Consider the following 12,940-nt stretch of genomic DNA (forward strand, 5'->3'; position numbering starts at 1 on the left):
AGCTGGGACAGAGGAAGTAAACAACGGTTATGTCATTTTTAGCAGAGATTGTTGGCACGGAAGGTCTGATAGGGCACATTCCAGTTAGGAATGGACTTTTCATGGAGGGAGGTCCGCCGCCTGGGTAACCATGTAAGAGGCACGGACAAGAACCGCGCCAAGAGGCCCAAGACATGTCTCGAAGGAGGGGCGAAACTAGACAGGAACGCAAATGCGTCGTGCGTATCCGTAAGTGGATGCTGGGAAACAGCCGTGGCCTCGATGTGCCCCGTGTGGAATATATTGACTATCACCTCCCGAAACCGAACCAACCCCTCTTCGCAGGCTCTTGTGGAGCTGGCGCGTCGGAGCTGGCGCTCTCCTCCTTCGCGGCGGGCTGACTCTCCACGACGGGGGTCTTGCCTGGGTAGTCAATGTAATTCCAAGCGACGTCCAGAAAGATGGGCTTCATGGGGATCAGAGCCATCTTGGGGGGATACTCGACAATGTTGTTCAGCTCGACACCGTTGATGGGGTAATCCAGCAGAGTCTCAACTAGCGGCCTCTTGACGTCGTCTTCCGCGTCCTCCTGCTTGTCCTGTCGCAGCTCGTTGATGTGCACAATAGCACGGTGGCGTTGACGCTCACCGTCGAGAAGGTTACGGAGGAACTCAATGCCCTCCGGAGCGACGGTGAGGTTTAGGGGAGCCTTGGCAGATGCGTCCGCAGACTTCGGCACCTTGGACAGTGACTCCTCAGAGAGGCCAAAGGCATGGTGGATCAGGCCCAGAGCGTTTGCAGCATTACCAATGATCGCGTGAGAGCGAGCGACCGAAAGAGCCCTAGAAACATATTAATGGCTGGTTTTGTCAGGGGTAGTTGCGAGTGATTTACTTGAGAGCCGCGAAGTACTTGACAAAGGAGTCGATTTGATTTGCCAATTCCTGGTCATTAGCCACGCCGGGCAATTCCTTGATCGACTCAATGCTCTGCAGAATTCCGGCATACAAAGCAACCTTCTCCTTGAGCTTGGCAAGCTTCTTGCCAGGTGTAAGCTCTTTTTCCTGCTTGGCAGGCTCTTCACCCTCCTTGACCTTTCTTCTCCTGGGTTGGCTGTACTCCTCGGTTGCTCCGTCCTGGTTTCCAGTCAGGACACGGTTGCGGCCGATTCTCCAGCTAATCATCTCAAAGTTGACTGCAGTGCGTGTGATCTGCAAGCTCTGCATCCTAGGATCACCTTGTTCAACCCCCTCTGCCCTCATCTCATCGATTGCCTGCTTGGTAGCGTCGACAGCGTCCTGAGTCGTCGACAGAATCTCATCGTAGGCAGCGGACAGATCTTGTGGTTGCCTCTCCTTGGCATCCGCGAGGCTGCTAGTAAGTCGTTCCTTTGCGGCGAGCACGGAACCCCATGCAACCGCAATCTGGGCATCCTCGATGGTGACCTCCCGAGAGCGCCAGGTCAGCGTCTTAGGTGCGTCCTCAGCGCCAGGGGATGCCTTCTTCGAATCCGTCTCACCCTGTTGGAGGATGTTGGCGTCGATTCGGTTAATCTCCTGAACCAGAGCGGCGTCGGTCTTGGGGAACGCCCGTTGGGCGATGACGGGGATGGCAACAGTTCGAGGAGTGTTCAATTGATAGGCGGCATACCGAATCGAAGGATCAATAGTCTCAGAAAGTAGGTCCTTGAAGATGTCGCCTTTGGTGGCCGTGGCCAAAACGCTGTAGACAATTCGTGATGTCGCATAACTTCGTAAACTAGATTCCCAGCTTTGCTTTTCAAACAGCATAGCGCCGCGAATCAACGCGGCATACGCCTTGGCCTCGAGGATATCGGTTGGGGTGGCGCCCGAAATGTCGGACAGGCAGAGGGCGTCGACAAGCTCGTCGGCGGTGCGGGCGGCCTTAGTCAAGCGGGATACAATGTGGGATCGGGCTTTGCCGGTGATACCCTTCTTTTCTGCAGAACGTGTGGATTTAATGTCCATGGCTTGAGACCAAGCGCGTTCGCTGGTGAGGAGCTGGAGGTGGACATATCTGGATCGGGCATTAGACGGGCGTGGGATGAAAGGACATGAACGGCCTACGCATGGTTCTCGGCAACCTCCTCGGGGGTGAGCTTTCCCTGGGGGCGGAACTTGCCACGGTTTCTGGTGGCTATGTTCAGCTTCTTTCGGGTGTTGAGAAGTCGCTTGGACAGCAGGCCATGGTAGGTTGAATGATCGCCGTAGAGGAGAGCCTTGTCGCGGCCTTGGACAACGAAGCTGGTGATGTCCATGATGGAAGGCCGCCGAGGCGAGAGAGTGCTGGTTCGGTGGGTGTAGTTCGAAAATACGGGCTAATTCTAGCTGGAATAAATGTTGATATCGGTAGCTGATGTCGAGTGTGCCTGGCGCGAGCGCTGGACCAAGGCACAAGACTTGACGTGGAGGTTTGGCTTGGTGGGGAGTTGAATGGATGCTGAGTTGGAAGGCGGGGCACGAATTCTGAGCTGTGGGAAATGCCATGGTGGAGGGAGGTACGTACCTACTATTCCTCCCGCCTTTTCGCACCGGAAAAACAGACTTATGTAAGCGGATCGGACCATCCTGTCCTCTAGGTGGGCAAGGACAGCCACTGTAACTACATCGCATTCTCTTGCATCGGATAGGATGGACTATGTGAATAACCCAAAGTTGAGATATGGATTCAAGGACAATCTCGGAAGGTGGCCTGCAGCAGCACCATGTTCCAACACCGTCTAGATCGCACATTGATTCTGATTAGGTGGCGACGGAGCAATTGTGACTGAGGCACAGCACAGTGGCACCAGAGATGAGATGCTTGACTCCAAGTCATGTAAGACGTGGTAATGGCAGATGCCGCACACACTCGTAGTACTGTAGACACGGGAGCATAAAGGCAATGGGAGAGCCGTCCACACGTGCACCTCGTCCTCGCACAATTGCAACTCCCGATGTCTCTATCGATGCCCCTGGATCGCCTCCGCACGTACCGGCGGCATCTCAGGCCATTCTTTGGTTGAAAAAAAAGGCGCTCGAATGCTTCAACCCATCTGCCCACACAAGCCCGCACAAGCCCGCACAAGCCCACACAAGCCACCAGCTGATCAGCCCTCTTTGCTCTAGCCCCACTTCTAGGTGCGCCGCCCGATGCACGTATTCCAGGCCTTGTCAAGTAGCCCGCTTTGCCAGCACGACAACGACGGAGAGCAAGAGCAAGCTATTGACATCGATTGCCCGCAAGATCGGGCGTCCCAATAAGCCCGCGGCTCCTCCATCTGCGAGGAAATAATAGTCATAGACCGGCCCCCTGGTCATGCACGCTGTCGTCGGATTGGGCAACCTTTCCGCTAGTCGACACTAAATTCTGCCGTGCAAGTGACACGCTCACGTGCTCGCCTCCGCGGGGGAAAGCCTGCATGCCTGCATGACCTCTGCCTGCAGCCAGAAGTATCCATTTGCTTCGTCTGCGAGTTGGACATACCCGCGTTTTCGTTCTTGAACTCGGCTTCTGCCTCGACTTGATTTCTCAAGCTCGGCGATTCTAACCACGACTGTCGCGGCCGTTGCCCTTCTGGCATATAGAGTCCCCATAACACTCGCCTTTCCTTTTCCCTGCGTCCCTTTTCCCTGCGTCCCACCGAGTCCCTCTGACCCGCTCCGCCACTTTCCACCTCGCCGATAACGACCGCTTATCGCGGGTCTGTTGCCTTCAACCTCGCGGCACACTCAGCAACCGCCCGCCCGCTCGCCACCTTCACTCGTTACAAACACCTCGCACTCGCGCCCGCTCCTCGCATTTCGACCTGTAACGAATCTCGCAAACTCTGTGATGTGAATCAAACGTCTCCTTCTCTTGAGCTGCGAAGCGCATCGTTTGACTCGCTTTCTGCACGCTATCGTCGGCCACCGCAGGCCTTCTTAAGAGATGGCTACAAATGGTACAGCATCCCTCGTCCACGGACACTCCAGCATTTGCAAACCCGCGCGGGCTGTGGGCGACCTGTGCAATTACCCAAATCCCTCGGCTGTGCGCTTCACCCACTGACTCTTACTGACACTCACCAGGCCACACGCCTCGAACTGCAAATGCTGCCCCGTCATGGAGCCCGGCTGCATTGCTGCAGCCAAACCGCCGAACCTCCTCGACTCCAGACCTTACCAACCCCGCCCTGCGGCAGTTCTCCCCGTCCCAGAATTCTCCTAGGGTTCAGCACGACCAAAACCCGAACGACTCATTAGTTTTTCAGTTCTCAAACCCGAACGAGCTCCCCTCTGCCGGCCCTTCGAGCCGAGCATCCACCCCTAGCAGTACCTATGGCGGTGGCGCGAACGGCGTCGGAGGTTGGATAGAGCGTATGAATAATGTTCAACACCGATCGGCCATTCCCCAGGCCAAGCGGCGCAAGACTGAAGACCAAGACAGCTTTCAAGATGGTGCAAACGCCGCACCCCGGGGAGGAAGTGGTATCCTTGGCGAATATGTTAAGGACAAGCGCAAGGAAGCCAACGGATCAACTGCTTCTCAGGCCTTAACCGTCGACCTGACCAGTGGTATGACAACTCCATATCCATTTCACCCTCTAGTTGTCACTAACCCCTACTAGGGAATGATGATGACGTGGTCGTTATACAAGATCCTCGCGATGAGGAGGTTTGCTATGGCATGATCAAGGCCAGTCTGAACTGTGTACGGGTCCCTTCGCCGAAGCCAGGAATGCAGAGCCTCTGGGGGCCAGGTTATGCGCCTGGAATTAAAGTTGTGCTGAAGAGACAGGTGGGGGAGACGTCTCTGAAAATACAAGCCTACGATCATACCCGGCAGATTATCGGCCTCGTGGAGTCTGCAAATGCACGTGCTGTTGCTCCCCTGCTCGACTCCAACATTCGACTAAGGACTGAGTGTCGGATCCCGCCCCAGCCTAAGTTGCCTGGCGAAGAGCCTGGTCAACAAACCTCCCGGTCATACTCCCTTGACATCGTCATGTATGGCCCCATAAAGTTCGCCCGAAATGTGGGTGCTCACTTGAGCAAATACGACCAGAAGCTGCTGGCTCCCTACCTGGTTCAGAAGGGCATCCGAGTTCAGAATCCTCATGTCCTGGAGTACCGCCCCCCTGCACCTCGGAGTTATCCCACTGAAGGACAAGCAACAAGCACCCCTCTCTCTGCCAATCGCACCGTCGAAGAGATTCGTTCAGAAGTTATGGGCGTGTTCGACTCTCTTACGCGAAGCGATGATTTACCGGAATTGGAGCCTGACCCCAGCATCACGACACCTTTGCTTCAGCATCAAAAACAGGGTTTATATTTTATGATGACAAGAGAGAAGCCTCGAGAACTTCAAATTCAAGAAAAGAACATGGTATCATTTTGGCAGACCAAGACTGGCCCAGCCGGCCAGAAGCTGTTCTTCAATGTCATCACTGGCCAAACCCAGGCGAATCCCCCAGCGGAAACCCGTGGCGGGATCCTAGGTGACATGATGGGTCTCGGAAAGACGCTAAGCATCCTCTCTCTGCTCGTCAGTTCCACTGAGGCTGCAAACCAGTGGGAGCAGCTAGCACCGGTGCAACCAGAAGTCCCGGAAATGAAGCCATCGAGACAAGATGTTCTGGTCCATCAGCAAAGTCTCAATCTCACCCCATTGGTTCGGAACGTAAAGTCCACGTTGCTTGTCTGTCCTCTCAGTACAGTTACAAATTGGGAAGAGCAGATCAAACAACACGTTCACCCAGGCGCGCTAAGTTATCACATCTATCATGGGTCAAATCGGATCAAGGATCCTGCAAAACTTGCTACTTTCGATCTCGTCATCACTACATACGGCTCAGTTTCCAACGAGCTTAGCTCTCGTCGAAAGGGCAAGGACGGCCTGTATCCTTTGGAGCAGATGGGCTGGTTTAGGATTGTACTAGACGAGGCACACATGATCCGTGAGCACTCGACTCTGCAGTTCAAAGCCATTTGCCGTCTGCAAGCAAACAGGCGCTGGGCTGTAACTGGCACGCCGGTACAGAATCGATTGGATGATTTGGCAGCACTGCTGGCGTTCCTTCGTCTGCACCCATTTCACGACCGAGGCAAGTTCCTTCGACATATTGTGGAACCTTTCAAAGCGTGTGATCCCGAGATTGTCCCAAAGCTGCGTGTTCTTGTGGACACAATCACACTTCGCCGCTTAAAGGACAAGATCAACTTGCCCCCCCGAGAAGACCTCGTTGTCAGGCTCGATTTCAGCCCAGATGAGCGCACTATCTACGATATGTTTGCAAAGAATGCGCAGGACCGTGTCAAGGTGCTTGCCGGCAACAACAACGAGAAAGCTCTCGGTGGAAACACGTACATCCATATTTTGAAGGCCATCTTGCGGCTCAGGCTGCTTTGTGCTCATGGGAAAGACTTGCTCAACGATGCGGATCTTGAGGCGCTCCAAGGAATGTCTGCTGAAATGGCCATTGACATCGATGACGACGATGACGAAGATGACAAACCATCTCTCTCAGATCAGAAGGCCCATGAGATGTTCACATTGATGCAGGAGACAAACAATGACGCCTGCATTGAGTGCAGCAGAAAACTTGGCTCAATCGAAAGTTCAAACATCGAGGTGGAAGGGCAAGATGACACTCTCGGCTTCATGACGCCCTGCTTCCATGTCATTTGCCGCTCTTGTATTAAGACGTACAAGGAACGGGTGAGACAGACGCTAAACCCTGCAGATTCTTCTTCAGGATATTGCCCCATCTGCAACGTGTACGTCAAACACGCATTCGTACAGCTTCACCGACGAGAAGTAGACGCCGAGCATGACGGTCCTGCAAAAGCCAAATCCAAAAACCCTGGAAAGAAGCTCGACAAGTACGATGGACCGCATACCAAGACACGAGCTCTAGTCGAAGATCTTTTGAAGTCAAAGGCGGCAAGTGAGGCAAACCCATCTGAGCCGCCTTACAAATCCGTTGTCTTCTCTGGCTGGACTTCGCACTTGGATCTCATTGAACTCGCTCTTAATGCCGCCGGAATCACTTTCACGAGGCTTGACGGCAGCATGAGCCGCACAGCACGTACTTCCGCTATGGATAGGTTCCGAGAGGACGACAATGTGCACGTTATCCTTGTCTCGATCATGGCGGGTGGACTGGGTCTCAACTTGACGTCAGGAAACAGCGTTTACGTCATGGAGCCGCAGTACAACCCAGCCGCGGAGGCGCAAGCTGTGGACCGTGTTCACCGACTGGGCCAGAAGCGACCTGTACGTACTGTCCGGTACATCATGCGTGGCAGCTTCGAAGAAAAGATGCTGGAGCTTCAGGAGAAGAAGAAGAAGCTGGCAAGTCTCAGCATGGACGGCCAAAACAAGGCTCTGGACAAGGCGGAGGCGGCCAGGCAAAAGCTCATGGACCTGCGGAGTCTTTTCAAATGAGTGGCGAAGATACCCGGCTTTTTCGGCGATCGGGGAAGCTTTTATCGAGCATTGGACAGGCGTATTGGGAATGGTTCTTTTCATCATGTTATTTATCTATTCTTCTCTGCTCCGGGACAGACCCGGTTCAGGGACTCAGCTAGCATTACGGCGGAGCAGATATCACGGATCCTGGTTTCCGTCGCATCAGGCGATGATTTACACCTTACTCTCACGAGAGGTTTTCCGGGGATGGGAGGCAAATACTCTTTTTGGGGCATGCCACGGCATGACACGAGCGACGAGCGACAACCGATACCACGGTAGAGGAAGAGAATTACAGCTTTCGTTTTTAAATCACGGTTTCTTTCATGAGCCATCTTATCTGAGAGCACCCACAGTCGTGGTGCTTCGCAAGTCACTAGATTTGGGCCGTAGCCACGGATCTATCGTAGCAAAAGCAGGTGAAGTCGGCGATCGTTAATCAATCAAATCAGTGGTATCTAATTCTCAGTGGCCCCAATCTTTAAGTCATCCCAACGCCATCCTACTTTTGAATCCTTGAACTAGCCTCGTCTTGAATCGTTATATAAACACTAGACTCGTAGAGCTAGACGGTTCACTCAAACCGACTCCTCCTCGGGGCGCAAGCCTGCGTACTCAGTCCCCTGGTTGGCAGTGCTCAGACGCGCACACAAGCTCAGTAGGACAACGGTTTCGGTAGCGGCGTAGTGGTTGAGGGCGTCGAGTAGGATCTGCAGGTGGCGACTAAAGCTGCCTTCCAGATTTCTGATGATCTCAAAGAGGCCTTCCATACGGGCGTCGGCGTCGGCGCCAGGAGCCGAGGCGGTTGAGGCATCGTGATTGGCCGTAGAGGAACGCTGGACGGCTTTTGTCATCTGGAAGCGCTTCCACTGATCAGCCGTCATGGTGGGCGGCTTATTGAAGCCAGAGAGGTCGGGGTCGGCTTTCTCGAGCTCGCGTGTGAGTCGGTTGGTATAGGCGGCGAAGATGGTGCACGTCTGTATGAGCTTGGAGTGGATCTGGAGGCGACGGGGTTAGCGAGAAACGAGATGATTAGGAAGTTTGGATACATACCCTTAGCAACTTGCTGTTGGTGAGCATACACTCTTTGAGGCAGGTATCCAGGAAGTCGACATGGTCCTGCATCAGCTCATCGACAGTCCGATTGACGCCTCCGGAGCCCGTCGACCCGGCATTCCCCTCCTCAGTCTTAAGGCGCGACATGAACTTGGTCCAGTTGGGCTCGATGACCTCGGCAGTGCAAAAGTAGAGCAGCTGCTGGACAAAGACAAGCATGCGGGCGCGCAAGGTCCAGACGCGGCGCTTCCAGATCTCGAGGTTGCGGAGGGTGCCCTTGTGGCCCCAGCTGATGCCTCGTGTTTGCGTCTGCCAGGTGGCCGAGAGCTGCGACTCGACGTAGCGCAGGGAAAGGAGGAAGCGGAAGAGGGCCTGGTAACGCCAGATGGTCTTGCGGCTGATGACGAGAGAGACGGGGAAGGGGACCGAGTAGTCGAGCTGCAGCGACGTGAAGCCGATGGCGTTCTTGTCCTTCTCAGTCGGTTCGTTGGCAAGCGGCTGGAGCGCCTCGCCTTGCTCGATGCCGGTAATGTTGACAACGCGCTGCAGGGACCTAATCAGGGGAGTCTCGTTCTTCTCGACCTTGACGTCGTCCTTGAAAGGGTCCATGGAGACGATGCTTCCCGGCTGCCTTAGGACCAGATCTAGTAGCGACTGCAGCTTGCCGGTGTTAACGGCCTTGACGGGCTTACGCAGCTCCGAAGCACCCAGCTCGAGGAAGTAGGAGAAGTAGTCGGATGGGTCGAGGAAGAAGTAGTGCTTGAGGGAGCGCAGGCGCGCGGGCAGGGCGTGCGTGGTGAGGAGGAGCTGCATCAGCGACTCGTTGGCGTGAGCGTAGGCGTTGTTGACGTTCTCGAGGAAGCGGCTGTCGTCGAACGACGCCGGTACGTCCTTGACGACCTTGCTGACGTCGACGCCGCCGCATTCGCGAACTACGTTGAGGTATTTGCCGGCCAGTAGGACCTTGTCCTTGACGCCCTCCAGCTGTGGCGGCACATGCTGGTCGAGGATGGTGTATCTCCTCTCCCAGTACTCGTCGGTATAATCCTGTTCGAGCCTTTCGCGGCGGATGCTCTTTTGCTCCTTGATCAGGAACTCTGCATGAGGGTCGTGGATCCCACCGTGATGGAGCCACTCGTTGAGCATAACCATGTAGGGTTTGCTGGCATCGCGCAGTAGGGATGTGAGAAGCGCCCGAGCCGACGGGTCGCCAGACATGGACTCCAGTCGTTTGGTGATCAGTCCGAGGACAACGCCGCCCTTGCAAATCTTCTTTCCCGTCATGTTGCCGGGCATGATTTCGCCTCCGTCTTGCAGGTTCTTGATGATCTTGTCGTAGTCGTCCTCGTCGGATTCTTCTTCCTCAGCCCAGTCGTCTAGCAAGGCGTTCTTCTTGAGCAGCTCATGGGCAAGTGAATACAACTGCAGCATCATCTGGCTCGTCTGCATGGTGTGAATGTTGAGCACATGGACCGTAAATGTTTCGCTGGTCAAGAACTGCGTCTCTAGCTGGGCAATCATGACAAGGTAGTCCTGTAGGAACTTGCGTATTGATGCGCAAAGTGCATGGTTGACGGCGCCAAACTCCTCACGGCTTTGGACGTCGACAAAGGCCTCGAGTGCAGAGTAATAGGTCGCCATCTTCAACATGGACTGGGTCAAATCCTGTAAGCTGGGGTCGAGACCAGGCAGGATCCTGAACGTTGGTCCAGATAACCTGTCTCTCTCCTCGTTCGGGTTATATCCCTTGGCGAATCTAATATACTGGCCTTCATATCCCATGAAGACAAAGAGGAGGTCTTCCACAATAGCGGCTTCCTGCAGCTCTAGGCTCAGCTCACTCAGCGGTTTCGGTTGCGGGGCCTGGGGTACGGTCGAGGCCAGGGGAGGGATTGATATTCGGGAAGCTAGGGGGGCGGTGGTGTGAGGTCGTAGGGTGGCTTCGGGGTTCCATGGTGCTTCACATCGGGTCAGTCGCGGCCTCAATCATCTCGGTCGACCAGCTCGAGGTCATGGAACGGGCATACCTTGCGGGGTCTCGGCTCTGACCTTCAGCTCGGGTGTCTTGTGTCTGGGCGCGTCCGGCGCAGCCCTCGTCTCGGAGGGAACGCCCCGGCGATGCGTCCTCTCGGGGCTCGTAGTCCGCGGTATCACCCGCTCCAGGTGCGCTTCATAGGTCCGCTCCGTGACCCTCCTCTCCTCGAAGCGGCGCTCCTCGACATTCCTGCTCGTGGCCCGGGGGTTCCCCGACGCCGTACGCTTGTGCGTGCCCGGAAAGGCGCCTGGGCGAGGTGACGGCCCTTTGCTGGACTCGGAGCGCTCGCTCTTGAAGCTGTTGCTTGCATGGGTAGAGACGCGGGGCCGTTCGTCGCCCTGGCCGTTGGCTCGGGACGATGCTCGTGGTGCACCGGATGCCATGTTGGCGGGCTACATCTGAAAGGGGCCCCTCGGTGTCCCAGCGCTGTCGGTATCGGACCGTAGACGGGTCGGTTGTGGCGGGGGAATCGCGAGATGTTGAATCGAAGTTGGTATAAGTGTGTGCCCAATCGCGCTGTGGACATCGACGTGGGGTGTCGCGTCGGCATAAAGGCATAAAATGAGGGGACGGGTCTTGCTTGTGCTTATTGTGCTGCCATCTAATTGACTGCGCTACCAACAACTGCGAAGGAAAATCTCGCTCAACTGTGAAGACTCGTGAAAATGCCATTTAAATATCCTAGGTATTTCCCACATCCTTACCTGTTCAGAGGCCTGGGTAACTCTCTTCAAAGCTCCCAAGGTCAAGTCCTGAGGATACAAGGGCAATGACAACAGGCCCAAACAGGTTTAACCAGGGCTGCTAGCTTGGAAACACAACTGTGGCGGTGAAACCGACTCCCATGTGTGGCACGGGCCAATGAGGCAGCTCGCATCCCCAGGGAGCACCAAAAGTCCCGGCGTTACAGGGGCCCCTCCCACTGTGGTGCGCTGTGGCGCTACAGCGGACTTCGCTCAGAGCTCCAGCGCAGCTCAGTTGGGTTCGGTGTGGGCGCGGCTGCGGCTACGTAGGCGGACTGCTTGCCTAGCAACTCCAAACTCCAACTCCACGTCCACTCCACCAGAGCTCGTCCATCGTCTTCTTTCAGCCTGCCCGCCTCTCATCCGCAAACCACTACAACTCCGACCCCCGCTCAATCCGCAATCCCACGGCCTCCCCCACGACGAGTCGTCCTTGTCGCCCTCTCGCACCCTCTTCTCCCCGCCCAAGCGCGCCCATCCTTCACACTCCAACACCGCCAACATGTTTATGGCAAGATCGGAATACGGCATGTTAAACCCCCATCTCCGTCCCCCATCCCCCGCCGCCGGCCTCTGCTGCTCCTGTCTTGGCTCCCTCAGCTTTCCAGCACCTCGCTAACCTCTCGCTCGCTATTACAGACCGGGGGATCAACACCTTCTCCCCCGAAGGCCGTCTCTTCCAGGTCGAATACTCCCTCGAGGCCATCAAGCTCGGCTCTACCGCCATCGGCGTCGCCACCTCAGAGGGCGTCATCCTCGGTGTCGAGAAGCGGGTCACCTCGACCCTCCTTGAGACGTCCTCTGTCGAGAAGATTGTCGAGATCGACCGCCACATCGGCTGCGCCATGTCAGGCCTCCAGGCCGACGCCCGCTCCATGGTCGAGCACGCCCGTGTCGAATGCCAGAGCCACGCCTTCAACTACAACGAGAACCTCCGCGTCGAGAGCTGCACCCAGGCCATCTGCGATCTTGCCCTGCGCTTCGGCGAGGGTGCTGACGGCGAGGAGACCATCATGAGCCGTCCCTTCGGTGTCGCCCTGCTCATTGCTGGTTTCGACGAGGACGGCCCCCAGCTCTTCCACGCCGAGCCTAGCGGTACCTTTTACCGCTACGATGCCAAGGCCATCGGCTCTGGCTCTGAGGGTGCCCAGGCCGAGCTTCAGAACGAGTACCACAAGGTAGGTTCTTGAAATACCCCTCCCTCCCAAACACGCGCTGACAAACGGGTTGATTAGTCCTTGACTCTCATCGACGCAGAGACCCTAGTCCTCAAGACGTTGAAGCAGGTTATGGAGGAAAAGCTAGACTCGAAGAACGTACAGCTGGCGAGCGTGACCAAGGAGAAGGGTTTCAGAATATACACAGATGAGGAGATGGCCACGGTTGTGGAGCGGCTGCCGGCGAACTGAGCGGAGAAAGGGCTACCAAGAACAAATAGAGAAACGTCTTTTGAGCTTTGAGATCAGGGACCGACTACTTGCAAGGGAGACGTACACACAAGGCGTTATACCCAAGAGGGTTCGCAATTATGTATCATTAATGTAAGGGTACTGACCGTGACAGTGCCAGACATCTAAACCTCTCCCTCACACAGAACATGCCAAATATTCCAGCCTCCTCTCTCGTTAGGTCCTGGGACCACTTCATGATACTTTATGCACAGACGATTCAAAAC

General features: G+C 55.7%; 4 protein-coding genes across 4 annotated transcripts; 2 read left to right on the forward strand and 2 right to left on the reverse strand.

The window, feature by feature from the left end:
- Position 1: 1 nt before the first annotated feature.
- On the reverse strand, positions 2-2,621 carry BGZ61DRAFT_87697 (uncharacterized protein). The gene is made up of 4 exons (XM_046257175.1): positions 2,506-2,621; positions 2,067-2,439; positions 874-2,016; positions 2-821 (listed from the first exon to the last, which is right to left on the reverse strand). Exons 2-4 carry the CDS (start codon positions 2,255-2,257, stop codon positions 290-292), a joined length of 1,866 nt encoding a protein of 621 aa, XP_046110683.1. The 5' UTR covers positions 2,258-2,439; positions 2,506-2,621; the 3' UTR covers positions 2-289.
- A 1,288-nt stretch (positions 2,622-3,909) lies between these two features.
- BGZ61DRAFT_553549 (SNF2 family DNA-dependent ATPase) lies at positions 3,910-7,453 on the forward strand (the record flags this gene model as incomplete). The annotated part of the gene is made up of 3 exons (XM_046255549.1): positions 3,910-3,922; positions 4,050-4,535; positions 4,589-7,453. The coding sequence occupies 3 exons, from the start codon at positions 3,910-3,912 to the stop codon at positions 7,405-7,407; spliced, it is 3,318 nt and encodes a 1,105-aa protein (XP_046110684.1). The 3' UTR covers positions 7,408-7,453.
- A 556-nt stretch (positions 7,454-8,009) lies between these two features.
- Positions 8,010-10,905, reverse strand: BGZ61DRAFT_340440 (Spc98 family-domain-containing protein; the record flags this gene model as incomplete). Its single annotated transcript, XM_046239308.1, has 3 exons — positions 8,010-8,429; positions 8,485-10,427; positions 10,515-10,905. The coding sequence occupies 3 exons, from the start codon at positions 10,903-10,905 to the stop codon at positions 8,010-8,012; spliced, it is 2,754 nt and encodes a 917-aa protein (XP_046110685.1).
- A 565-nt stretch (positions 10,906-11,470) lies between these two features.
- Positions 11,471-12,788, forward strand: BGZ61DRAFT_441138 (nucleophile aminohydrolase). Its single transcript, XM_046244552.1, has 3 exons — positions 11,471-11,792; positions 11,905-12,443; positions 12,501-12,788. Exons 1-3 carry the CDS (start codon positions 11,768-11,770, stop codon positions 12,672-12,674), a joined length of 738 nt encoding a protein of 245 aa, XP_046110686.1. The 5' UTR covers positions 11,471-11,767; the 3' UTR covers positions 12,675-12,788.
- Positions 12,789-12,940: the final 152 nt, after the last annotated feature.

The sequence above is a fragment of the Ilyonectria robusta genome, assembly GCF_021365365.1.
Source record: "Ilyonectria robusta strain PMI_751 chromosome Unknown BGZ61scaffold_2, whole genome shotgun sequence".
In the NCBI taxonomy this organism is placed as follows: domain Eukaryota; kingdom Fungi; phylum Ascomycota; class Sordariomycetes; order Hypocreales; family Nectriaceae; genus Ilyonectria; species Ilyonectria robusta.

Bases quoted from the DNA above. Each gene is read 5' to 3' on its own strand.
- BGZ61DRAFT_87697 (XM_046257175.1), bottom strand. From the start codon at position 2,257: ATGGACATCACCAGCTTCGTTGTCCAAGGCCGCGACAAGGCTCTCCTC. The intron at 2,017-2,066 runs GTAGGCCGTTCA...TGCCCGATCCAG, and splicing joins GAGGTTGCCGAGAACCATGC to ATATGTCCACCTCCAGCTCC. The intron at 822-873 runs GTAAATCACTCG...ATATGTTTCTAG, and splicing joins AAGTACTTCGCGGCTCTCAA to GGCTCTTTCGGTCGCTCGCT.
- BGZ61DRAFT_441138 (XM_046244552.1), top strand. From the start codon at position 11,768: ATGTTTATGGCAAGATCGGAATACG. The intron at 11,793-11,904 runs GCATGTTAAACC...TCGCTATTACAG, and splicing joins TATGGCAAGATCGGAATACG to ACCGGGGGATCAACACCTTC. The intron at 12,444-12,500 runs GTAGGTTCTTGA...CGGGTTGATTAG, and splicing joins TTCAGAACGAGTACCACAAG to TCCTTGACTCTCATCGACGC.